The sequence below is a fragment of the Anas platyrhynchos genome, chromosome 2 (genome assembly GCF_047663525.1).
Source record: "Anas platyrhynchos isolate ZD024472 breed Pekin duck chromosome 2, IASCAAS_PekinDuck_T2T, whole genome shotgun sequence".
NCBI lineage: Eukaryota > Metazoa > Chordata > Aves > Anseriformes > Anatidae > Anas > Anas platyrhynchos.
In genome coordinates this window covers 135,911,983-135,939,156 of record NC_092588.1, presented here as the reverse complement: position 1 = coordinate 135,939,156, position 27,174 = coordinate 135,911,983, and the positions used below count along the sequence as shown (strand labels likewise).

At 39.6% G+C, this 27,174-nt stretch overlaps 1 protein-coding gene across 3 annotated transcripts in view; it reads left to right on the top strand.

Moving 5' to 3' along the window:
• Nucleotides 1-27,174, top strand: part of CDK14 (cyclin dependent kinase 14) — a 335,682-nt gene that overhangs the window by 264,982 nt on the left and 43,526 nt on the right. For all 3 annotated transcript variants that reach the window (XM_038173994.2, XM_021271226.4, XM_021271225.4), the window contains one exon: nucleotides 1,238-1,384. In XM_038173994.2, the coding sequence (XP_038029922.2) occupies nucleotides 1,238-1,353 (116 nt within the window). In that variant the 3' untranslated portion in view covers nucleotides 1,354-1,384. The remainder of the gene's footprint in view (nucleotides 1-1,237; nucleotides 1,385-27,174) is intronic.

Below are 27,174 nucleotides of genomic sequence, written 5' to 3'. Positions count from 1 at the left end.
AAAAGACAAGACTATTGCAATTCTGCAAAAAAAAAATTGTCTGTGAATACAGTACAGTTTATAAAGTAACACCACCCTCATTCATCTCAGACCTGAGTACTAATCTGTAGATTAAGCCCTGTTACTAAATATGTGTTCTTGTTATTTTCTATTGAAAATAGTTAATTTTAGTCCTTCCCCTTTTCTGCTTTCATACCTGAAAGCTCATATTATTGATTTATTTGGATAGAATATGTAATTCAGAATCTATGTTACCAAGGACAGCAGAATAGGACATTCAAGATGAGATGTCAAAAGATCTCATACATAAAAAAATAAAAAATATCTCCAAAAATTACAGCTATACTAGTGAAAACACAAACAAGCAGACAAACAAAACAAAAAAGTACTATGGCCCTGATTAATTCTTTAAACAAGCAGACTGTTAACATTTCCTCATGCAGTCATTCACTGGCAGCTATCTGAGGATATTTTTGTATGGACATTTGCTCTCAGAAGATATTGAAAACCAGACATTTTTCCCCATCTTTTTTGAGGCATCCAAAGTAAAAATGAGTTTTCATATCATCAGTGCGTGTCCTTAGCCATTTGTAGTTAGATCCCTATGATTAATGTCATGTCTACTACTAATTAGTTGCCTGGTGTTACGTAGAAATGCAAGAAGGATTTGCTTTATGTGAAAGCTTTTTGAATTTTTGGAATATTTTAAACAAACCTAGTTGTCTTTAACACTTAATAACATTAAGTCTAATAACTCATTTCTACTGGCATTAAGATTTGGAAGACGGAATATGTGATGTCACATTATTGCAAAACCCTGCTGTATATTTTCATGTTCATACTTATTCCTAAATGCTGTCAGAGAGGAAATTTTAAAATGGAAAATATGAATTGCAAAGCAGTGCAAAGACTAGCAAACACTCCCCCTGGAACCAGTTGTGTTTTTTGCTTTTGTTTTGTTTATTATTTCATTTTGCTGTGTTGATTGATTTTGGTTTTGTTTTTTTAAAGCAAGGCTTAAGCAATAGAAAATGTGTGCATCATACAGCCTCCATCATACATACCGTTCCTTTGCATTCAGAATTTTTACAGTTCTTATTTGCATAATTGATGGTATATATAAAAGCTGTATTGATTTATTCAGTATTGTGTTTGCCACAGATATTAGCTAATTATTTTTAAATTGCTACTTTTTGGGAAAAAATCAGAGTTTCTGATCTGATGTTCTTTTCTGCAGTGTCTTCTATTTTTACTGTACCGAATGTAAGATTACAACCAGAGACTGGAGAAAGTATGAGAGTCTTTGGAAAAAACAATAGCTACGGCAAAAGTGTATCAAACAGCAAACATTGAAGAATACCTATGTTCACAACAGATAATGCAGGTAAGACATGATTATTGGAAGGTGTATCTTTGAAAATACTGTTTAGTTTTCTGAAGACACAATATAAAATTGAACTGCACATTTCTTAAATTACACATGATCAGGCAGATAATCTGTTTTTGCAGTATAGATTTGTCAATAAAATTAGTGTAAATTCTTGGCCTTGTGGGCAGGATCAGTGTGACTGACAGGAAACATTGCTGAAGTCAGTGCCAGCAGATTAAACATTGGGTTGCCTTTAATTTGGACTGATTTTTTTCCCCTAGTAGGATAAGGAAAGATAAAATACCTCTTTCCAGCTCTCTAGTTAAAACTGAGGGCAAGAACAAAAAAAATAATAGTTAGTAGATCCGGTAGCCTTGATAGCAGAAGGATGTTCTTGATGGAGACAGAAGTGTTGACATGTTAATAAATTTGATTGATATCGCTGGATCTGCTTGAACTCTTCTTGTTCTTGGATGGCTTTGATACCCCTTGGGGGTTTGATACCCCATCTTCAGCATAGTTCTTCAGCAGTGAAATAGCATGTAATTTAAGTTCAGATAATAGAACAGAACCAGAGAAGGGCAGGTGAGTAGTGGGGCTGCTTACTGACTTAAGGCAGGGAATGGTTGTTATATCACAGTATTAACTCTCTTCTGCTGCTCTTGTACCTATTGAAAGGTATACTCTGGTATTTATGTGGTTTATATTTGCATGAAGTCTATCTTCAGCTATGTCTGCTTGTTATGGTATCAGATGTAACTTTCCCTAATGAATTATATTCACTTTTTTACTGCTGTATGTTTACATGCAATGTTTTTTAACCCTGTAATGTGAAAGAGTTCTTTTGCCTGGCAGACAACTGCTGAAAACTGAAGTGAATAGATTTCAGTCTTGACAGACTGCCCCAATTTTTGCACATGCTCTTTGGCAGCAAACCATTTAAGATTTTCTAATGTCAGAAATGAGGCTGCCTCAGAGCAGTCTGTTTACATCTTTATTGACAAGCTAATCCCTACTTTTTCCTGGGGCTGTGTCCCTGCAGACATCTCTTCAACCTTGTCTGTTCTAACGTGACATATCATTCATCTAAAGTAAATTTAGAATGTGCCCATCTGTGCTAAAGACCTTTTGTGTGGAAGCTTAAGTACAGAATCTCATTCTTAATGTACAGAATCTCCTTTCTGTTGCCTCCAAACAAATGATTTTTTTCATTTATACAAAATACGTAATAGAAAGTTTTATTTGAAAACCAGCATGTAAGATAACACAAAAGAAAACAGATTGATCATTCCTACTGAATCTGCTTAAGCAGACACAGACGACTCTTAAAAATTTTATCTGTAAGCAGAAGGAGAGAGCCATGTGTACCTTTGATGTTCATTGCTGTACTGTTGTGACTATTCAACCACAGCTTTAATACAGAAAAGCACCTTTTATTGTATAAGATCTGGAGATGCTTAACAAATGTTAAGTTGTGGTTTGTGTACGTTATTGATTTCAGTTTTCCATCATGGCTTGGGACTGTGTTGTATTAGGTGTGTACAATGCAATAAAGAGCAGTTCTTGATTGCAGTATTTGATTTGTTCCTTAATATGGGGGAAAACAGGTAACACTGGAAGAGTATCTGTACAAAATAAAAGTCCTCTTACTTATACTATTTAGAGAATTGGGGCTTGATCAGATGAAATTAGAATATTAGGGGAGGCAGAAGAAATGTGGACATGGAACCTGGACCTTGCTAAGGAATTGTTAGGATGAATGGAAACCTTTAAAGGAATGAGACCAACAAGCAAGTAGAAAGAACACTCAGTGCTGAGAGTGAAAGGACCTGGAAAAAAAGACTGAAGTTTTGATAATGTGAAAGGGAGGTCTGCTGAAGGCTTAATCTGAGTAGCAGGTGGCTGTCATTTTAAGTAGTAAAGTAGTGACTGACAAGTAGGATGTTGTTATGAGATACTCAGTTAAGGTCTCCATTCACAAGGCTCAGTGAAGCAACAAGACGTACAAAACAAACAAAACAAAACAAAACAAAAAAATCAAACACCACACACACACACACACACAAAAAACAGTCACTTTCCAGACCCATGAAGGTATCAGGTAGGTGAGGTGATTAGTAGATAAACAACAAGTTGTTGAAGTATCAGTGAGAATGATGGATAACATCACACCCAGTGGGGATAAAGAAAAAGTGCCAATCAAAATATGAAAAAAGCAGAGGGAACAAAATACTCATAGACCATCTCTTGGACAAGGCAATACATGTTTTTACCCAACTTCTTGAACAGACTTTGCATATATAGTGTTGGTATGGAAGCTGGGAAGGGGTGGAATCTATTTAACCATAGGTAGATGTTTGCATCTGAGCTAATTGCTAGACTATCCTTTGCAGTTAAAGAGAAAAAAGTACTTCTGGAGCTTGGGTCTTCTTGTCCCAGAGAAGGCATCTAAAATAGATCCAACAAATTGCACTTTTGAAGCAACTGTTCCTTACTACATGGTGTAAAAAGGAGCCTTTTTTCAAAACATATCTGAGTGCTTCAGTATCCAGGTGTAGAATGACTGGTGCACATGAAAACACAGCAGAGCATTTATGATGGCCTTGTCAAAGGGATAGGATCCTTGCTCTTGACTGTGTTTGCAGAGAACCTGAATTTTGGAGTATGAACAGTCCAGTTCATTTGTATAGCTCGCATCTAAAATAGCAGCTATGTATTTCCATTGCAAATGTTTTGAAGTATTCTAGTATTCATCAGGAAGCTGCTAAAGAGAAATATCTTTAGGCACTTGATCTCTAAATCCTCTCAGGTGATGGGGAAAATGTGGGGAAGGGGGAATAGTTCCGTCTTTATATATATATATATGTATTATTTTTTTACACATTTATACATTATATTGGAATTTATTAGAAGACAGATGCAAAATAATAATAATAATAATAATAATAATAACAATAAAAAATGAACCATCTTCAACTGATTTCAGAATCACAGAAGTACAGAGGAAAATTCTAGTTTTATGTCTTTTGTCTGTTGAGTCCGGTCCTTTCTTCCTCATTTACTATTTTTCAGGGCAGAATAGGGAATAAAATAGAGAGCTCCAACAAACAAACAGTGCCAAATCTTGCTGTGATAATTTAAGAAATTATCACCTCCTGCTGTGCTCTCCGCATGCTTGCCAGAAGCTACTGCCCCAACAGTGCACCCGCTGAATTAAATCCACCTTTCTCTAGGTTTTAGAAAGCAGAGAGGCTAGGCTTTGCCCAGGAGTGGCTGAGGCATTGGCAAACATCAGCATCTGCCAACTTTGGAAGCAGCAATTTCTGGCAGATTGGTGAAGGAGAGGAGCTAAAGGCAGTAACTTCATAAATGGCTGTGTCATCGTAGACTTCATCTGCTGCCCTCAGAAATAGCTTCAAGGAGCAGCCGAAGAATCTGGTGCATCCCTGAGAATTTTACTCTGTAAAATATTGTAGTGCTTCAGTTGCTTGACTGCAGCATAGCTGCTTACAAATCCAAAAAATCCCTGAAATAGCAGTAACCTGAGACATGTTTCTGAAAACCTAGATAATGCCTGTCAGACCTCTACTACTAATAGGGTATTTGTGGACTAAATTGTGTCATTGTCATGGACTCCAGGAGAGATACAACACATTATTTCAGTGCCCACGGGGAACGAGATGACATTTGAAGCTACCAAGGTCAATTTTCAGACTGCGCCCAATTGGAGAAAATTAGTAAATATGTAGTAATGAGCTCCATTTTACAGAGAGGAATCAGTCAGCAGTGACTTAGTGTTTCAGGGAGAAAGGGAAGAAATCTTGTGACCATATCCAAGTATCTTTAAAGCTTTGTGATAAGGCAAAAGAAAAATAAATAAATAAAAAATTGTGCCTGCTGGTTTTCACTGTTTTGTTGTTGGTTGTTTTTGTTTGTTTGTTTGTTTTGTGGTTTTTTGTTTGTTTGTTTGTTTGTTTTTCATGGTATTTTCTTTTTTTTTGGTTGTTTTTTGTATTTTGTTTCCCAATGGACAGGAAGGATCTTTGTGGAAGCGTTCCCCACCTCTACATATGTACTGTTGAGATACATTGTGTATTATCTTCACCCATCTCTACGTGTTGTGTTTTATCAAGACTAGGCTGGACCATGACAAACTCTAGAGCTACTTTTTCCTTTGGCCAGTGGAATATGTGCTTAGAGCTTGTTCTTCTCCGGAGAAGGATGAGTCAAATTGTAATGGGAAAGACAAAGCAGTACCTGATACTAGATAGCACGCCGTGTTTTCTCGTGCTGATCTATAATCCCTGGCTCCCATTGGTTGGGCAAAGACACGAGATGTGCTTCTGGCCTATTGTGTGCTTCGCGCAGTCGGCAGGGACAGCTTCATTCAGGACGGTAACACCATATGCTTTTAAAGTATTTAACCTGTATTATCATAATGAGATCCCCTGGCTTTCGAAATCTCTTTGACAATTCACTGGAGCAAAACAAAAAGTGGTCTTTATTTGTATTGCTTCACCACGCGCACATGCGTCCGAGCGGTCCTGAATTTCAATGGCACGATGCCGAATTCTTTCTTCTGTGTCCATTCGAGCTGGCAACTGACACAAGCCCAGCCAATCGAAGGGACGATGTCGTCATTCGGGTCAGCTCAGCTGTGTAAAACAAAATAAAGCTGAATAGGTGACAGTTACCAGTATAATGGCAAAAAGGGCTACTTACTGAAGAGCTTGTCTGATTTCCTTTCTTCTGACCAGGGGTGCTCAGAAGCCCAGAACCACTATGTAAAATTACCCTTTTCTTCTTGCTAGCTGCAGAGGTGACTGCTGTAGCCCTATCCACGTCGTTTCGTTTTTATTTTGGGGGGGGCTTTTAAAATCTTCGACGTTGCACTTACAAATTGTGTAAGAATGCCTCTTTAGCACTGCTGTGGGGAAACCGAATTTTTCCTGCTTTGCCCGAGCCAAGCTGCAGGGAAGCTATCGCCTAGCAGTGTATGTGTCAGCAGGCAGTGCTGAAAAGTCATTCTAATTCACCACTTGCCTGCTTTTAGTCTGTCCTGGGTATCCTAGCGTTGCTGAATCACTGTAGAAAACAGTGTACTGTGCTTCTAAGTCTTCATCTGTCCAGCTTCAGGGGATGAAACCATAGTAATTATAGTGAAGGAAGGTCTGCATAAAAGGGAAATCCTGGACTCATCTACTGTATGTGAGCCACATTCTGTCATTGTAGATTTAATCAAAAGCCAAAAGTAGCCAACAGTGTTTTTTAGATTTTGAAATCCAGTGTAAACCTGGTTTATGAGAGAAAAGCAGAGCCTAAGAGCACAGCAGTTAAGTTTCATTTTGAAATGCACTTTTTTCTTAATAGATAAATGCAAGTAGATGTGTACAGTCATTGTGCTGCTGCATTGTTTGTGCTGCTTGAAAAAGATGAAGTGCTAAGTACTGAAGATGGGAGGTTTAAATTTCTCCTGCATTTTTCAGTACCAGACAATGTCTATACATGAATGTTGAGGGTCAGTTTAATTATTTAACTAATACTGGATTTGCATAATCTGGCTTTCATGAAAAGGCTAATAAGATGCAGTTGTGGTGGGCAGCTGAAAGCAATTTGGGTTTGAGTCCAGTAATAACAGTACTAAACAGAGTTGAAATTGTAACATCAATTTTGTAAAATGTTAAATTAGTGCTAAGCTGTGAAAGATAACTGCAGGATCCAAGATATTTTTTGGCTCTCTGATACTTTTAGTGCCATTATTTTCATATGTTAACAACATAATGGTTTTATGAGACTGTTCCAGCTGTGCTTTACTTAATATCAAAGAGTAAGATCACCACACTGATAGAATATGCCCTAAATTTAACACACAAGGGAAAAACTCCAGGCACTGGACTACATTCTCCTTCTGATATCTGAGAATTTATTATCTTATTCCTATTAGTTTAAAATAAGAGTTATAGACTGAGTTTTGCCCTCTTCAGCCATAAAGAAAATCCCACTGTCATCAGTAGAATATGTGTAGATGGTGAAATAGACTGAGGGCATAGCAAGGCCCTCGTCATATAAAACCCCCGTCTCCCTTAAGCCACACGTGGGGCTGGAAGGTGGAGCTGGTGCCCACACAGAAGTCTGCCAGGTGCCCACAGTGTGCCACAGGAAAGGGTCACCCAGCACCTGACCCAGGAGCCAGGAGGACCTGGAAATAAGTTTAATGGTACTGTAACAGCTCCTGTCAGCTATGACAATAGCCATAAATACACTGTCATACCAAGAAGCAGGGGGAAGTACACTCTTGGCTTTCATAATAAAAAGTCCTTAGTGAGAGCAGGTAACCTAATGCACAGCTTTGGGGAAGGTGAACCAGTGAAGGCCTTCTTGAGGTCTCAGTAGGCTGTCTGAACACTAGTGCTCAGAGCCTTTTGAATCTACAGCCTGAAAAGTCAGGACAACATCAGCGCCTGTGCCTGAAATTCCTGTATCAGAAGCAACACTTCACAACAGGAGTGCTGAAGTTACGGCTGTGATGATGGAAAGGTCAGAGGACTCTGGAAAGGTTTTGGGAAAACATTTGTCTGGGTAGGATGTGGCCTCCATCTGGCATACACCTACTGAATGAAAGAGCATTCTTCATGGGTGTCCTGAGCTACATGGGAAGAGCGTAAAAGGGATTTGAGGAAAGGGGAAGGCTGCTGCATGGAAATAAGGAAGCATTAATGGGATTTCCAAAAACATGGAAAGGATTCTGGGTGGAGAGTTAGTCTGGGAGTTTCTTTAGGGCTGAAGGCAAAGAAAAGAAAGTAAGCAGGACAGAGAGAAAGCTTCACATTTGTTGTTACCAATTACACTTGGTAGGACAAGTATTTCAAACCTCCATAGCTAGGAAAGATTGATATCTTCCTTGCAATTATATACCCTATGTCATTCTGCATGAAATTACTGACTGCATACTTACTGGCATGATTTTTTTAAGTTGCGGCATTTTGTGGCCAAATCAGCTACAGAGCTGGCAGGAGAAAAAGGAAGCATTACTCTATTACAGATGAACTTTTTTCAAGGGACAATATCATGTTTTCTTGTACCATTGCATAGTCTGGAGCCTATTTTTAGTTCATTTCTAATGCATGATAACTTGCCTTCAGCACTGTGAAGATTCACTTCTAAATCATTTTTAGTGTAGAGGTTTTTAATTTAACAGTTGCTTATGCTGTAGGAGATATATTAGTGATATTTGCATGAATGCATGTGCTCAGTTGCAGTGCTGTTTTTCTGTCTTTCCAGATTGTTTAGGACGCAGAAGGTGGAACCCTCTATGCCAGAAGTGCACTGTATTGTATTATTAATATTAGGATAGCAAGCGATTCCCACTAGACAGGCTTTGTGGTCCATTGATGCTTTAAGAAGTGTCTAGGCATAAAAGGTGGTTTGAGTTGAAGTGGGCTGATAGCCTGGGATGACATTTGAATGCAGAGGGGACAATGTATAAATGACAATGACTGGAAGGGAGGCAAAAGCTGTTCTGAACTATCCCTATTCTCCCATGGACAGTCATCTCTCCTCTAGGATTATTTCATCACGTGACTCCTCAGTTAGGCTTTGTCTAAGAGGAAAAGTGGAACCACTGAAGGGGAGAAACTGAGGTTTCCAGACAAAGCAGAGTCTTCCAGTGCTGACACACGGCCTGTAACCTAGAGAGACAGCAAAGCTAATGAGAGGCATTGCCTCTGAGGCATCATTTGCAGCATTCAAAATTAACGAAACATTGTACTTTCAGAAAAATCAAAAAAAAAAAATAGTAATGCCATATACCAATTTATTTTTCTGTGAGGAGAGAGCTTTATGTTGGTATTTTGAGTATGTAGTTTATGTTGCCTGATTCTCTGTGAAACAAAGGAACTAAACCAACCAGTGCAAAATTATTTCTGAAGGCAGCCCCCATGAAAGTATTTATGTATTGAATACTAGCTGTGGGGAGAAGCTTGCCTAATAATGCAAAAATGCAGCGATAATTTAAAACTCAGCTAATAAAAATATATGGATGTATTCTGCCCCATAGTTTGTGTGTACAAGTGGAAAGGGGATGTCCCACATGCTCCATTGTTAAAGCAGTATGAAAAGTCAGAGGGAGAAAAACAAACAAACAACAAAAAAATCAGAAAAAATAGTAAAATCTCTGATGTAAAAATAGATGATACAAAGGAATAACTAAAACCGTTTGTTCTGATATTTTAAGAACCTGAGACAAAGTTGGCTATTTCTGTAATTTGATGTCCCACTTATAAATTATTAATGTTGTTTTTCAGTGTAAATGTATTTTGTATTGGGAATTATGGGTGATCATTCTCTGCTATTAGTACCTTGCAATTAATTCTGTACATCCATTTCTATAACTCTTTTGAAGTTAATTAAGGACTAATTGTGCATTATACTTTCTAGCACGTGTATTCTAACAATACAGTCACAGCATGTAATGTCATGATGTAAGCAATGTTATTAATTTTCTTCATGAAATTTTTACTCTGCAATTGCTTTTAGTACCTCTCATCTTCACTATATGCATTGCATGTCTGTTAAAATCTAGTTAGTAAACAGTCTATCTGCTAAGTTTGGTGAAAAATAAAGCTAGTTATCTGAAGGCAGAAAAAATTCACAATTAAATCTCTTCTTGTGGGCTTGAAAGATTCAACAGTAAGTAACCTGTCACATCATAAAAAGAACAAAATTGAAACAACTTAGTCATTATCATAACTCTGCTTGGTTTCAGCCCACAAAGTCACATCCAGACTATGTAGATATCATATTCGTTGTTTTATGTATCTGTGTGCAGATGCTTGTAAACACAGAGGTGTAAATGTTGTCAGCATTTAAATTAGGGTAAAAATGCTGTTTATGGCTTACTTCAACAACAAAAAATATTCATAATCATCCCTAGGTGAAGACACTCATTTAACAAGCTTACAGCTCCTAATTAATTCTGTAAAGAATGCCATTTGGCAGAGCAGAATTATGAGGTTTACATGTTGATGGTGGCAGGGAAAGATATATCTGTTTTCTATTTATATGGTAAAATTAATTTGTGCTCTTCAGAAAATGGCACATCTCGGAGGTATTGCTCTCAAAATGATCTCAGGATGGAAAGAAATCAGTAATTACAGCACCAGGCATTCAGTTCTGCCCTAATTTTCCCACCAGTTTTTCAATGTTTCAGCTGCCTCAGAGACCTAAAGCACTCTCATTAGGTAGCTGCAGAGGCTGCCTGCTTGCCTGCTCCATCACTCTCGTGCTAGCTTTCTCCCTCTCTCTCCATCTCCTGCTCTCTCTTTCTCTCTCTTTCCCCCCCACCTCCTGCCTTGGGAGTGACTGTGAAGATCATTTGCTGGAATGATTGGCAGGTTAGAGGATTCGATCAGATGAGTTCCTCTTAGTGCGGGTCAAAAAGGCTAGTTAGCAGGAGCTGTTGAAAAATGCTAGCAGCATTCGAAATGGGAAATGTCATGACTTCGAGGCAGGGGGTGCCACCTGGAACAGAAAGCCCCCAGCTCATTAGCAAGTTACAGGATGCAAGCTTAACTGGAGGGAGCAGAGGAGGAAAGATAATACCCAATAGGGAAAATTATTGTGAAGTGGAATTGATTTCATGTATAATTTGTTTATCACTAGAGGGGACAAATGCTGTCCTCCTGACATGTGCGGAGGAGTGTGGACTATGAATGAAGCAACTTAGCATAATCTCCAGGTTGAGCTTTGGATTTAAAGCATGTGAACTTCTTTCTTCCTAACTGTGGAAATGATCAGGTCATGTTGTATTAATTAAACCTGACATACTCTCAAATGGTTTATCTGGGCAATTTTAGCAATTTAACAGAACGTGGTAGATATGAGCTGCATTCGTTATTGACACGGGACACTGTTTTGTTTTTTGAGCACCTTGATGGTTTTTTCTTGTAAGCAGCTGTTGTAGAAAGACATGTTTCTATTGCAAGTTGAATTATAACATATCTCATTTTTAAAGCTTAGTCAGACTGCATAAAATCAGAAGCCAATTCCAGTTGCATGATTTAATTTCCAGGAAAGACTACACACTGTTAGAAAATACGGATTTAAAAATAAATAAAGCATTTAGATTTAGTTTAAGAAATTTAATCTGAAATGAAGAGTACAAGGTCTGATGACTGTTAGAGACTTAAAAGAATGCTTATATAAAATATCAGCTTTACAAAATGCTTATTTTTTCTCTGAGACATTCTGCAATGGTAACACTGCAGGGAAACTCTTCATTCCAAGCACTATAGCTAGCCTGTGGTTATTCATGTTGCTAACCATTCAATTGTTTCACTGGTCTGTTATTTTCATATAAGTATTAATGAACTATATAGATTTTCTTCCCCATTACTTTTCACAAAAATGTGAAAAAAATAGTATGGGACCATGGTACCTTCCAGAGTCTTTTATCATAGTACGTTTTAGAGGCTCTGACTCAAGCTCTGCTTGTCCTGAAGACAATGGGGGAATGCCATGGTCTTTGGTGGGAGTAGAGCTGGCCCTGTTATCAAAACTAACCTAGACACAACAATACCATTGTGGGCTGAGTAAATGAGATTTAAAGGCTGCAAGCTGTTCCTGATGAACTGTTTTGTGAACTATAGCTCTTCTTGTTAAGGAATTTTCTCTTTTATATATTAAATGTGGATGTCTCTCAGAAGTTTCGGTCTTGTGCTTATACAGTCTCTTGGTTAAATGCTGAGGAGTGTTTGCTTAATGTTCTGATCCTTAATGATTTTTTTCAGCTTTCATTTTATTTCATCCATCAAAGATTTCAAGTTAGCAATGGAGTAGCCAGGGTTTGTTTTATTGAGTAACCACAGGCTGTTGAATTTCCCTTTCTCTACCTAATGTGAATCAGAATCAGATTTTTTGAAAAGACTGTCTTAATCAAAATATTTGTACAGAGACTTACAGATGAGTGTTTTCTGTTTTGCATTTCATATAAAAAGCTTGCCATTAACAGTCTGCTAGTTTGCCAAAACAAAGAGTTAATAAAGCACTGTAAGCACAGACATTCTTTACCTTTCAGATAACTTTTCAGTGCAAAGTTCTTTCAGAATCGCACTGTGAATATTGGCTGCCATAGTGTGCTCTAATGAATGCACAGCCTCAGTCCTTTGCAAAGCAATAAAGAGAGAAGAATATTGGAATAAAAATAACCTCTATACAGATACCCTGAGAGAATTTTTCACACCTTGGGTAGCTCTCCAGATGCTCAACTAACGTTTAAGTAAAAATCTGGAAATGAGTTTGAAGAGTTCAGAAGGTATCCATTACGCAGTATCTGCACTGCTGCTTTGCTTGGGGAAGTGATATGCATTTAGTTACTTGTATGGAGTTTGAAAATTAGACTTCTGTTATGAAAGGAGAGCAAGTTTTCTTAAAAATCTCCAAGTATGTTATCTCAGTGGAGTAAAGACAAGGATCAGTAACCACTCAAACCTGAGTAGACCTGCTAGACTTTAACCCTGAGATATATTTGAAGGACCTATGGTGTCTGTCCGCATCTGGCAGCAGCTGTTTTGACATGAGCAGAAGAATGTTTTGGCTAGGAAGTCAGGCAAGTACAGATAACCTCTTTTCCTGGGACTGTGTGCCGTGGGTCACAGACCTGTACATGTCCTGTGTTCACAACCAAAGAAGTTGTCATTCAGAACTAGGAAAATGGAGTTAGAGTTAGACAGCAAATATTCCCCACAAATCCACATTTTCTTGCAAGTAAAAGAAATGTAGCCTGAAGTAGAAAAAGGAATTTAGCCATTATTCCTCTTTTTTTTTTTTTTTTAATTTATTTATTTTATTTTATTTTAACCAGATGGCTTCTGGTTTTGCAATTTTGATTCAGTGATTTCTTAGCTTCTAGGAGCTTCATAATCCAAATGAAGAATAGTAGCAAGGAAGGAGTAAGTGTCTGACTGTCCCTCAAACTTACCAGGAAAGCATTCCTGCAGTTCTTTGACATTCACTCAAATCCTGAGTTTTCTGTCCTTAATGAATCCTGTTTTGTTCCTTGACTCTCTAGGGAAGATCAGGCGGCAGCAGTGAGTGAGGGCATCACATACCCATCATCCCATTTCTGTATCTCTTCTTTTCTTCTCCAAATTTCTGAGGCATCACTGGAATCTGCTAGTGTGCATTCTGTGAAGTTACCCATCTTTGTGAATCACTTTACAGCCAGGAAGGAGCTCAAGCATGCAGTCCACAGTCCATGTCAGTCACTCCTTTCATCATTATTTGTGTGTAAAAACACAGTATGAATTGCATGTCTTTTTTTGAGGAGGTGGATGTGCAGAAAAATTTAGTGAGGCCCAAGGTCATCTAAACAATTCTATGTAATATGAGCAGTTGTTGATGAAATGTAGTTCAATCAGTAAAATTTCAAATTTTGTTTTATGTATTATGTTTCAAATTAAATAAGGCAGTATAAAACAAACCTTAAATCGAACCTAGGATTCAGCCATGTCCTTTTTCTTTTTTTTTTTTTTTTTTTTGTCTGCATTCCATGGCTTTAATACCAATCACTTTCTAATTTTATTTTCCATCTGCATTGTTAACTGCTTTTTGAAGTAAATCGATATGTGTATCTCAGAATCTTTTTTCTAAGATTTTCTAAGATTCTAAGTTTGCCTTACACCTTTTTTTTTTTTTTTTTTTTAACCAAGTCCTACCCCTACATTAAATATCTTAAAAGGCTATTTACATATATATTAAAATCTTTAGTAGGTATGTTTAGATAGAGTAAGGCACACAGAAGACTTCTTGACCTGACCCTGTCAAAATCATTGACCAGGAACTTTAAGCATAAGTCTTGATTTTTACTTTCTTAGCCAATGGAACATTGATTTGGATCATTAACCCTTGCCATATTTCCTCAAAGAAACTAGAAGATGAGAATTTCTGAATTTTCAAGTACTGCAGTTGCTGTCTTCTGTAGGCTGTACTGCTCATTTCCTGTAGCCATCTCCAACTTCATGGCTTTCCAGGAAACTACTGTACTAGTTTGTGTGGTATCGAAAGTAGGAAGGTTACCAGTAAGCCACAACATTGCTTATTTCACAAGACTGAATAATGTAGTCCTCTCTCCCTTTGTGAGAATCCTAAATGCAGGATAGAGAAACCACAACACACTTGGGGATTTGGAAAGATGTTTGAAATGTACCTCAGTGGAACAGAGTGATTTAGAAATCTAATTCTTTCCCTGAGTTACTGTGAAAGACAGAGTAAACAGAACTCAATCTGAATGCAAGAGTCCTTATAGAAGCACAAGAGGTAGAAAAACACCTCCACTTGTAAGACTCTAGGAAGAAATTCTACCCGAGATCAGCTAAAGCAAAAAAGGGCAAAAAAGCAGGAGGTCCACCAGGTAATATCTGCAAAGCTTCTTTTTCTGTCTGGTGTTTCTAAACTATTTTATTTGTATGAGACCAACTCAGTTTCTTGCTAACACTGAGGAATCGTCAAAATTTTCAGGTCATTTTTGAGAGAAGCATACTTTTTGCAGTATATTCTTTCTGTTGTTAGTCCACTATGCATTGTGACATTATCATATGCATAAATTTAAGCAAACAAGCCCACCACAAACCCCCATCTCCTAATAAATAAATAAATAAATCCAGACTATGATGATAAAACAGTTGATCATCTTACATTGATCTACAAGCATGCTGTAGTCGAGAAATAAAGGGAGGGAAAGAGAATTTTAGAAACATATTGTCCATTACATTAAGATCTGTTTCTCAAAAGATGGTTGATCTTCAGTGTTTGAAGCAAAAAATGACAGTGTCTTTTTAGTCTAAAATAGTCTACAAGTTCAAAGCAAACATAGTATATGATTATATACTGCGCGACATGGCAGGCGATGCCCTCCCCTTCCAGCCCCACCTTCCCAAGTGCCCTTACAAAACAGGTTTGAGGCCCTGGAGAATGAGAGATCAACAGCAACTGAGGAAGAGGTAGAAAGTGTTCCCAGGAGGATGCCTAGGGCGAGGAGGTCGACTCCACGCATCAGGACTGCCTCCACCAAGAAAGAAAGAAGGGTGATTGTCGTGGGAGACTCTATCCTTAGGGGGACAGAGGGCCCTATTTGTCGGCCTGACCCTACCCGTAGGGAAGTCTGCTGCCTCCCTGGGGCCAGGGTCAGGGACGTTGCCAGGAAGCTCCCCAACCTGGTACGCCCCTCAGACTATTATCCTCTTGTGATAGTCCAGGCAGGTAGTGATGACATTGATGACAGAAGCCTGAAGGCTATCAAAAGAGACTTTAGGGGGCTGGGACGGTTAGTGGACGGAGCGGGAGTGCAGGTAGTATTTTCGTCCATCCCTACGTTGACAGGGAGGGGTACGGAGAGGACAAGGAAAGCCCACCTGCTAAACACGTGGCTCCGGGGCTGGTGCCTACGCAGAAATCTTGGGTTTTTCGACCATGGGGCAGTTTACTCAGCACCTGGTCTGATGGCCGTAGACGGGTCCCTATCCTTTAGGGGAAAAAGGATCCTGGGCCAGGAGCTGGCGGGGCTCATTGATAGGGCTTTAAACTAGGTGAGAAGGGGGATGGGGCTGAAGCAAGGACTGTTAGGGCTGTGCCAGGGGGAGCAATGGCAAGGCCGGAGGATAAGGTGAAGGCCCAGCTGAAGTGCATCTACACCAATGCACGCAGCATGGGTAACAAACAGGAGGAGCTGGAAGCCATCGTGCGGCGGGCAGGCTACGACTTGGTTGCCATCACGGAAACGTGGTGGGACCAGTCTCATGACTGGAGTGCTGCGATGCCTGGCTATAGGCTCTTCAGAAGGGACAGGCAGCACAGAAGGGGTGGCGGTGTGGCTCTCTATATTAGAGAGTCTTTCGATGTTGTAGAACTCGAGGCTAGGAATGACAAGATCGAGTCCCTTTGGGTTAGGATCGGCAGGGACAACAAGGCTAGTGTCCTGGTCGGGGTCTGCTATAGACCGCCGAACCAGGATGAGGAGACGGATGAGGAGTTCTACAGGCAGCTGACAGAAGTTGCAAATTCGTCGGCGCTTGTACTCGTGGGGGACTTCAACTTCCCTGACATATCCTGGAAGCACAACACAGCCCAGAGGAAGCAGTCTAGGAGGTTTCTGGAGAAAGTGGAAGATAGCTTCCTGACGCAGCTGATTAGTGAACCTACCAGGGGTGGTGCCCTGCTAGACCTTCTCTTCACAAACAGAGAAGGACTGGTGGAGGATGTGATTGTCGGGAGCTGTCTTGGGCAGAGTGACCACGAAATGGTGGAGTTCACTATTCTTGGCGGGGCCAGGAAGGGAACCAGTAAAACCACTGTATTGGACTTTCGGAGGGCTGACTTTGGGCTGCTCAGGACACTGGTTGGTGGAGTCCCATGGGAGGCGGTTCTGAAGGGCAGAGGGGTCCAGGAAGGCTGGGCGCTCTTTAAGAGGCAAATCCTAATGGCGCAGGAGCGGTCTGTCCCCATGTGCCCAAAGATGAGCCAGCGGGGAAGAAGACCAGCCTGGCTCAACAGAGAATTGTGGCTTGAGCTTAGGAGGAAAAAGAGGGTTTATAATCTTTGGAAAATTGGGCAGGCCACTAAGGAGGACTATAAGGATGTAGCGAGGCTGTGCAGGGACAAGATTAGGAAGGCCAAAGCTCATCTGGAGCTCAATCTGGCTACTGCTGTTAAAGATAACAAAAAACGCTTTTATAAATACATCAACACAAAAAGGAGGACTAGGGAGAATCTCCATCCTTTACTGGATGCCGGGGGAAACTTAGTTACAAGAGATGAGGAAAAGGCGGAGGTGCTTAATGCCTTCTTTGCCTCAGTCTTTAGTGGCAAAACCGGTTGCTCTCTGGATACCCAGTACCCAGAACTGGTGGAAGGGGACGGGGAGCAGGATGTGGCCCTCACCATCCACGAAGAACTGGTTGGTGACCTGCTACAGCACTTGGATGTGCACAAATCGATGGGGCCGGATGGGATCTACCCAAGGGTACTGAGAGAACTGGCAGAGGAGCTGGCCAAGCCCCTATCCATCATTTATCAGCAGTCCTGGCTATCGGGGGAGGTCCCAGCTGACTGGCGACTAGCAAATGTGACGCCCATCTACAAGAAGGGCCGGAAGGCAGACCCGGGGAACTACAGGCCGGTCAGTTTGACCTCAGTACCAGGGAAGCTCATGGAGCAGATCCTCTTGGGAGTCATCATGCGGCACTTGAAGGGCAAGCAGGCGATCAGGCCCAGCCAGCATGGGTTTATGGAAGGCAGGTCCTGCTTGACAAACCTGATCTCCTTCTACGACAAAGTGACGCGCTGGGTGGACGAGGGAAAGGCTGTGGATGTGGTCTACCTTGACTTCAGCAAGGCTTTTGACACCGTCTCCCACAGCATTCTCCTCAAGAAACTGGCTGCTCTTGGCTTGGACTGGCGCACGCTTCGTTGGGTGAGAAACTGGCTGGATAGCCGGGCCCAAAGAGTTGTGGTGAATGGAGCCAAGTCCAGTTGGAGGCCAGTCACTAGTGGCGTCCCCCAGGGCTCGGTGCTGGGGCCGGTCCTCTTTAACATCTTCATCAATGATCTGGATGAGGGCATTGAGTGCACCCTCAGTAAGTTTGCAGATGACACCAAGCTAGGTGCGTGTGTCGATCTGCTCGAGGGTAGGAAGGCTCTGCAGGAGGATCTGGATAGGCTGCACCGATGGGCTGAGGTCAACTGTATGAAGTTCAACAAGGCCAAGTGCCGGGTCCTGCACCTGGGGCGCAATAACCCCAAGCAGAACTACAGGCTGGGAGAGGAATGGTTGGAGAGCTGCCAGGCAGAGAAGGACCTGGGAGTGATGGTGGACAGTCGGCTGAATATGAGCCAGCAGTGTGCTCAGGTGGCCAAGAAGGCCAACGGCATCCTGGCTTGTATCAGAAACACTGTGACCAGCAGGGCTAGGGAGGTGATCGTCCCCCTGTACTCGGCTCTGGTGAGGCCGCACCTCGAGTACTGTGTTCAGTTTTGGGCCCCTCGCTACAAGAAGGACATCGAGGTGCTTGAGCGGGTCCAAAGAAGGGCGACGAAGCTGGTGAGAGGCCTGGAGAGCAAGTCCTATGAGGAGCGGCTGAAGGAGCTGGGCCTGTTCAGCCTAGAGAAGAGGAGGCTCAGGGGTGACCTTATTGCTCTGTATAAGTACATTAAAGGAGGCTGTAGCGAGGTGGGGGTTGGCCTGTTCTCCCATGTGCCTGGTGACAGGACGAGGGGGAATGGGCTAAAGTTACGCCAGGGGAGTTTTAGGTTAGATGTTAGGAAGAATTTCTTTACTGAAAGGGTTGTGAGGCACTGGAACGGGCTGCCCAGGGAGGTGGTGGAGTCACCATCCCTGGAAGTCTTCAAAAGACGTTTAGATGTAGAGCTTAGGGATATGGTTTAGTGGGGACTGTTAGTGTTAGGTTAGAGGTTGGACTCGATGATCTTGAGGTCTCTTCCAACCTAGAAATTCTGTGATTCTGTGATTCTGTGATTCTGTTATGTTCTAAAGGTAAATGGATACTACTAAAAAGCAAAACCACAATGATTAATATGTGAACATACGTAAAATGAGTTGTTCCATGACTCTTGTTTGAAGCTTTGCCCTCTCTCTCACTTATCTCTTCCTTCGTTTATTAACTGTATTTATTCTAAGGTCTGAGACCTAGGATATAAATTTTGTAGATCGCAGATTTTACTTACCATGTTCTTGGAAGTTCATAGCCTATTTTGTGGCACTGGAAAAAATGCCATGTAATAAAAAGGAATTTCAGTGCTGTGTTTGGCCCTTTTGGCACAATTACTGAATCTGTGATGTGTAAAACACACACACATATATGCACGCACATGCACACCCTGTCCCATTGTGAATTCTTTGCAAAAGCCAGTGATTTCTTTGCTTTTGGTGCACATCCAAGTGGAAAACAGATTGGAATGTGAAGAAACTTAGCTTTGTAGTCGCTTGCTTTTGTATACGGACTGTGTGCAGTTATGATGGATAGGTGTCCTGTATGTCCCAAATTTTCTGAAAGACTACAGAATTCCAGCAGAAAGTAGTCAGTAAGTAAACAGAGAGCACTGTCAGCCCTTCCTTCATTTAACCTAACCCAGAAAACAGATAAGGGCAGACATGAGGTCACATTTTACCTTTTAAGGTAAATAATCCATGTCAGCCTCCCCCAGCATTCTGTCTCAACAGGGATAAATGTGGTCTGTGTACAGCACTGGGTCCATCATACCTTATTCCTGTGGGAATCCCAGTGCTCAGGGTGCGTTTCCATCTGCAAAACAAGGAAGGTTTGGACTTGGTCTGTGTGTATGTTGTGGGGAGGGGGAAGAGTAGTGGATAAAATGCATTAAATCTGCATAATTTTTGAAGATTTTAGATTGGTCAAATACATATACCCTGGCAGTAATGGAAACAGATTGCTTATCACCATATCTAATGAATTAGAAATGTATATTCATTACTCCCTGTTACCCAAATAGAATGTCCATCATTCTGTATTAATGACATAGCTTCGTTCTACTCATTTCATTTTTCTTTATGTTTTACCCAGCTGAATAGCTCAGTGCTGCCATGGGGTCCTTTATCATATGGCAGACTTTGCCTTTTGAACTGCCTACATCACAGTTTTCAGCAGATCCCTATCTCCACCGTCATTCCTTTTCTTTACTCTAAATGTTTCCAGGGCAGAGGAAAAGAGAGAGAGAAAGAGAGAAAGAAAGAAAGGATTAAAAGAAAAAAGAAAGAGAGAGAGAGAGAGAGAGCAGGGAGAAAGAGACTGCTGTGAAAAACTAAAAGTTTAAAAGAAAACCAGAATGAATGCTTCACTTGTTGGCTTTTAGCACAATTACCATACCTTAGGAAATATGCAGGGAATAGTTAATTATGACTAAATGAGCTCCTTTTAGAGTTCATGGCAGGCCCCAGCATCCAACTGTCAGTGTTGTGAAAGATACTGAATTGGAAGGCTGGTCTCCCTGTCAGCCAGTAGGATGGTCTGCCTGAGTAAAATAGACAGTGAAAAGATAGCTGGGTTCGAGTAGCCTCAGCAAGGGAAACACGTATAGCATTTGCATACTTCTGCTGCAAAGGGGGTTTAATCCGAAGAAAGGAGGAGATTTCTGTATTGTCAGCCAAGGCTTTGTTCAGGGCGAAGAGCAGAAGGAAATCTGATGAAGGGGCCTTTCTGAAGCCCTTACTCACAGACGTGAGGTTGTTCTAGTAAAGTTATGTACTTTGGGATTGTTTACACACTATTGTCTGTTTGGAGATCTTCTAAACTGAAAGACTCAAAGTATTCCTCTTTGCTAACAAAAAAGCGGGGAATTTGTGTGGTAAAAATAACTTACACTGCAAAACTGAACAAGTTCTTTTCATTATGTGCACAAAATACCCTAAAGATCCTTTTTTGGTGTAGACAATGTTCCCTGATATTTCTCAGCCGAACTCATACATCACAAAATGTTTTCAGACTAGGAAAAATAGAAACAGGAGAATTATGTTCTCAGAGTAGCGATAGCAGAAAAATCAGATAACCTTCAGGCTTAAGTCAGCCAAATTTTTATTGCCTCCTACAAAACAATTCTTTGCTAAGCAGTTTCCTGCTAACTAAAAATAGTGTTTTAAAATTCATTCAGAGTAAAGGATTGTATCTCCACTCAGATCTCTTCTGCACTATTTTTTTCTCACCTGAGAGATGGGTCAGAAGCCCTAATCTGAACCCATTTTGTAGATAATCTGTAGCAGAACCAGTACATTCCTAACACATTTCCAGATAAAGTGATTAGTATTTAAAAAACAAAACCTATTAAATTACTCCTCCTTGGGATAACTATCCACTGACAGTGTGCACTACTCCCTTCCAAGGTTTTCACATGGAAGAAAGTGCATCATCTCAGGAACATGATTAATATTTAAGGACCAAATAAGCTATATAACAATATAACATCTGAAATATATGGCTTTTGTTTTATGCTGCTGTAATTTTCGTGTCTTTCCCGTAGTCCTAATGATTTTAGATAGTGTTTAATTATTTATGTCGATCACAATAAAGATCACATTCCTTGTGGAAATAGTTTATACACTATTACAAAATGTTGTTCTATAAATATCTCTGTCAATATTTAGTTAGCTCATTTTCCCTTCAGCTTTGTAGCTAGTAGTCATTGTAAAGTAACATATATTTCCCTATCATGCTTTGTGAGGGACAGCAAAGTCCTTGCTTGAATTTTCTTTAACAAAAATCACTGCTGCTTTTAAGACTTGGTCACATTTTGGGAAAGAATATGAAGAATGATTTCTAAGATCTGAAGAGTATCTGGATATATCTGTGTTTGCTCCACAGTTGTTTAATAGCTATAATCCAGGGGGAAAAATATATATATATATATTAAATAATATAAATGACTGAATTTATCATGAAATTTGGCACTCAGTTACAGTGACTTCTTTTTTTTTTAACCTCAGATGCTTACTTATGCTCATTCAGCATGGATGTTGGTGTTTGGGCATATTTTTTTGTTCAGTGAATAATAATAAATATGAATCATTAAATACTTAATCATATGTTAGCCTTGTTTGCTCCCACATGGATGTCTCAAAACCTGACAGAAACACCAAGCACAAGCACCAGAGCACCTCTGGTCAGAGTGTTGATGCAACCTGAAAATCAGAAAGGTGGGTAGGTGAAAGAAATGTTCTGTATCCAGTTCCTTGCTGAGCATTAACTGCCATCTGGACTCTAGAAAAGCCTGAATGAATTTTGGCATCTCCCTTTCTCTTCCACCCTACAAAAGACTAGAAGGGGAGATCAAATGTCAGCCAGGATGGGAGCTGAACTAAGGCATCAGCTGGCACTCACCGTTCACTTCACACCTTCTTCTACTAGTTTAATTTATGCCTTCAAGTGTTTACATTTTTGCAACTAATCTGTGTAGTAGAAAATAAGGTACACTGTGCTGCAAGGGTTATTTACCAAAAGGTAAATTACCAGCCAGGAAGCAAAACGGTGCTATCCATAAAGTAGATTTTGACTGCCTACAGAGACAAATAAAGAGTTTGAATCCAACGTGGGTATAATGTAGTATACAATTTCAGAACAGTTAATTTTATATTAACTCATAAGTTTTTATTGCTTCATAAGAAAGTGATAGCATCCTCCTACAGTTCTTACCTCCTCAAGGAAATAAACTCATGTGGATGTCTCACATGCTGGCCATCTTTTTTGTGCAGCCTTCAGTGGTTAGAAAGGGCTCATGCTCAGAAAGAAACAGTGTTGGGAAAACAAAGAAAGGAACGCGGTAGAAATAAACATGTCATTTAAACCTTACAGGAAAATGAATGTGGTTTATTCAAACATCCATTTTAAAGAATAGCTAATAATAATATTTTAGTAACACAAAGGGGGATCTGCTGCTGCTCCCATTCCTGGGCTCCATTCCCATTGAAGGCAGCAGGAGCTGCACGTACAGATCCAGAGTGCTTGTATCTTTAATAGCATCTAACATGAAGTTGAACAGTGTTAAAAACTAGGAAACAGGCTCAGTCCAACACTTACAGGCAGTGTGTAGCAGGAGGAAGGAATGTTTTCACTTCTCTTCCTTTTTGTTTTGAGGTAAATGTGCAATCTCCAATTAGAAATTACCCTTTGTTAGCAGCAGTCAACTGCGCCTCATCCCGGTTTGCGTTTTTCCTGTGAGAAGCGTGTCAGAATTTGGGGGAACTAAATATACTTCTTTGTTGGCGAGCTTGTCAAGCACAGCGCTGTGTTCGCTTTCCCACCAGGAAGGTCAGGCCGCTGGGGGGCCGTGCTATTTTCTGAAATGATCCCTACTGTCTGTCCATGCTGTCTGACAGATTGAAACAGTTGTCTGTGTCACCGCTTTCAATGCTTTTTAAATGCCTCGCTTTCCATGAAAGACATAAAATATGTAGGCAATGGGGAAAAAAAATGTTAAAGGAATGATACTTTTTCCTGTGTAAAGAAGTATTAGGTTTTCTTTTCTAAAATAAACTTGATTTTGTTTAAAATATGTTTCTAAGCTGACTTAGAAAAAAAAAAAAAAGTTGATATCGAAGAATGGTAAGTCACTGCTTGCATTCTATTTCTGAAACCTCATTTTAAAATCAGGGTAATAAAATTATTAAACACATGCTCATTCAGTAGCTGAAGTGAAATAGCAAGTTTTCTTTGTTCCCTTCTACTTCAGTTTAATATATTTTGATCTGAGGTATGTATAGAGCCTGAAGAAATTGGTGCTGTGCTGAGCCTTCAATACTCTCCAGATAATTGAACTAATTAAATCTTTACCAACATTAACACAACTCCAGCATTCCTTGGACAGTGGTTAATTATTGCATGAACATGGCAAGCTTAAACTAAACAGATGAAAATAGAGTCCTGTGGAATGGGTATTGAGTTTATTCTTTATTCATCTTTTGATAAGGTTTAATTAAAACTGCCTCTCTCCATTGTGGTGAGAATGAATGTACTTGTTTTCTTAGTGAAAGCCAAATTATTCACTTCAGCCATGGTTCAATAATCAAAGCCTTTGCAAAGTTTTGGGTTATATTGTAGCTGTGGAGATATAATTGCTGCAATTCTCTATGAAGGTTTTATCTTTTTATTACATTTTCTTTTATATATATTTTTTAATTTATTTAAAAAGAAAATTAGAGCATCTATTTTCTGATTCGCTATTGTACTGTGGTTTATGCGGGGCATTCTTTGTAAACAGGGAGTGAGCTGTTAAAAGTAACATTTAAAATAAAAGATTTTATAACTGGGATATAAAAATTCTTTTTTAAAAATCTGTATTACAGTCTTTTAGATTATTACACAAAGTAAAATTTAAGCATATATTAAAAGCTATCCTCGTTAACCATTGAATATTAATAAAGGAATGGTCACTTCTTTTAATGATGGTAATGGCATGGAGGTTATGTAACTCACCATGCTCATGCAACTGCTAATTATTCCCTGTGTAAAATTTGTTGAAAGAACTGGTGCCAGCTCATAAGGTTAGAAGACGAAACTTTGTAAAGCATACCAGCCAGAGCTACATAACTCTGTGTATGAAGTACTGTATGTATGTGTGTATGAGGTACTGTAGTTACAGTACCAGAGATACAAAGGAGAAAACAAATTTCCAGAAATAATGTAAAATTTTAAGCAAGGACAATGGGATACAACTGAAGAGAAATAAGTGGTTGTGACCGTATGTATATACATGGATGCAGATGATACCACGTGTGTTGCCATGGATTTGCCTTTCCAATTGGAGTGCTGTAAACTATAGAATTAGTCTTTAGCTGTTAAGTATAAACTCATCCTGCAAACCCACATACATTCACTGAGAAATGGCACAGCAGATAGGAAAAGGATCGTCAATTATTATAAACTCTCTCCTTTCATACACTTCTGCACATGATTTAGATGGACCACAAAAAGGTAATCAAAAAAGTTGCACAATTTTATTAGTGTTCTGGCGACTCGATCCATGTTTGGAATAATGTTCTGGCAGAACCTTGGCTTCCTGTCAGCCTTCTGCATTTCTGAAATATTGGTTTCACCTTCTGTGATTTATCATAAGTGACTGTGACATTGTTCTGTCTTGGACTCATGTTGTCATGAGTGTATTCTAAACTGGCACAGTGGTTTTGATTTAAGGGAGGAAAAAGCATATGCTTCATGGTTTTTTGTTTTTGATTTTATGAGTTTTCTCTTACAGTGAATTTCACTGGGTAATAAAACATTAAAGACTATGTCAAATCCTGTGCCAAAGGAGAAAATAATCACAGCAGGGTCTCTTGAACCATGGAGTTGGACTTGGCTGGTCGCTCTTCCTCCTTCCGAGTGAAACCCAGAGTATGCTTCCTCCATGTCTAAGGAATCCAGAACCATTCAGAGTCACGGGCCAAAGGGTGGGTTGTTGGAAAACTGGAGTCAGATCTACAGCAATGTGGTACCCATGCTCTTTGCCATGAAGCAATAACATTTTTGTCCCAGCTGACCTGCATAAGTTTTCCATAAGTGCAGCCATTAACACACGTTTTACACTGAAGTCAAGATTTGCTCTGTTCTGTTTCTTGAGGTATGGGAATGTACCTCAGTCTGGAAGAGTAGAGACACTATGTGCTAGTAGTGCCTTTGGAGTACTAGGGAGTGCATGCATATGATCAGTTGTATTATGGTGGTAAAAGCTGTATTCTACTTTCCTGCTGATAATATAGCAAAGTCATTAGAAATCCAAAAAACTATGTTAAATTAGGTGATCTCTGAGACCAGACGTTCACTGACAGGTTTTTTTGTTGTTGGATTTTTTTTTTCTTTTTTCTAAATAGAGATTTCCTATTTTGTTAGATTTATTTTTATTTGGCTTAAGGAAAGTAGGTATGGAAGAACTGTTATTTTTTTTCTTAGCTCCTTTCTGTTACATTTTGTCTTTCAAAGCAGTGGAAATGTGTTATACTATGAAATAGATTTCTTAATTATTTTAAGGGCTTTAATGTATTTTTGCATGAATTTCACTCCTTTAGAGCTCTGTGTATATATTGCACATAGAGATTTTCCAGCATTTAATACAATTAGCTGTGGTTCCACAGTTGTTAAGATGGGGTCTAAGCAATCCTGCTTTGCCCAGCTGAAGAAATTTGATCAGGATCAAGAACGGACATCTGATCTGATTCACTGAGCGTACAGTGGCTCCATGCTGTTAGTGGGGAACAGAGAACCTGGCCTACCATAAAGCTCCTGGTTCAAATTAAACCCATCAGATTTTTTGATCAGATTTGAAACTACAGAGTTAGATTATACTGGGTCAGCATGGTTTTCACTAGGTCATAGGAGCTCTAAAACTGGATTTGTAGCATTGTCACACATACTTCTAACTGTCAATCAGATTTTCCTGAACTCTTAACTGAAAATTATCTTCTAATATCTGGTTACATTAAAATAATTTTGCTGAGTAATTTATTTTAAATGGTGATAATAATCTTGAATTAAAATTGGAAATAAGAAAAAGTTTCTAGCTAGATTTTCTGAAAAACTGCTTGCTCAAGAGATTGTAATCTAATCTGAGTGGTTTGAAAGATTTGAAGATGTCTTCTTTAAATGTGAAGAGATTGTTGCATGTTAATTATTTATTAATTCATGTGAGTTAATACCCATTAGCATTTTTGAATATGGGCTATAGTGCACTGTGACAGCTTTGCATATCATCCCTACAGATGTCTTAATTTAGAGAGATTCTTATGTACTTGGCTAATACCAGGCATTCACTAAAATGTGTGTAAATGTGTTTATTAAGGAGCTTCCCAGCACTCCCCAGAAGCCATGGGGTAAAGAGGAGAGACTGCACTATCTTCACTTTTGACTGCATTAATTCCTTTTAAATTAATGAGATGTTCCTTTAGATTTTTTTTTTTTTCCAAATGATGAGACTCCTCCATGTTTCTTAAAACTGATACATAAGCAAGAGTAGTTCTGCTTACATCCTTGCTTTTTGATTTAGCATAAAATCTACAGGAGTGCAAAAAGGTGATTCCCCTAAAAGCGGACCCATGTATAATTTACAGTGCTACCACAAAGAAATCCTAATGACTTACACATACATGACTTATTAACTTGCCTCCAGCTACAACATTTACATGGTAAGAACTTGTCATCTTTATGCTATCAACTGCTACTTGATCCATTTCAATGTTTCCATTTCTTTATAGTTATTATTTTGTGATGAACAGTCTTTGTATTTGCTATCAACTTTGT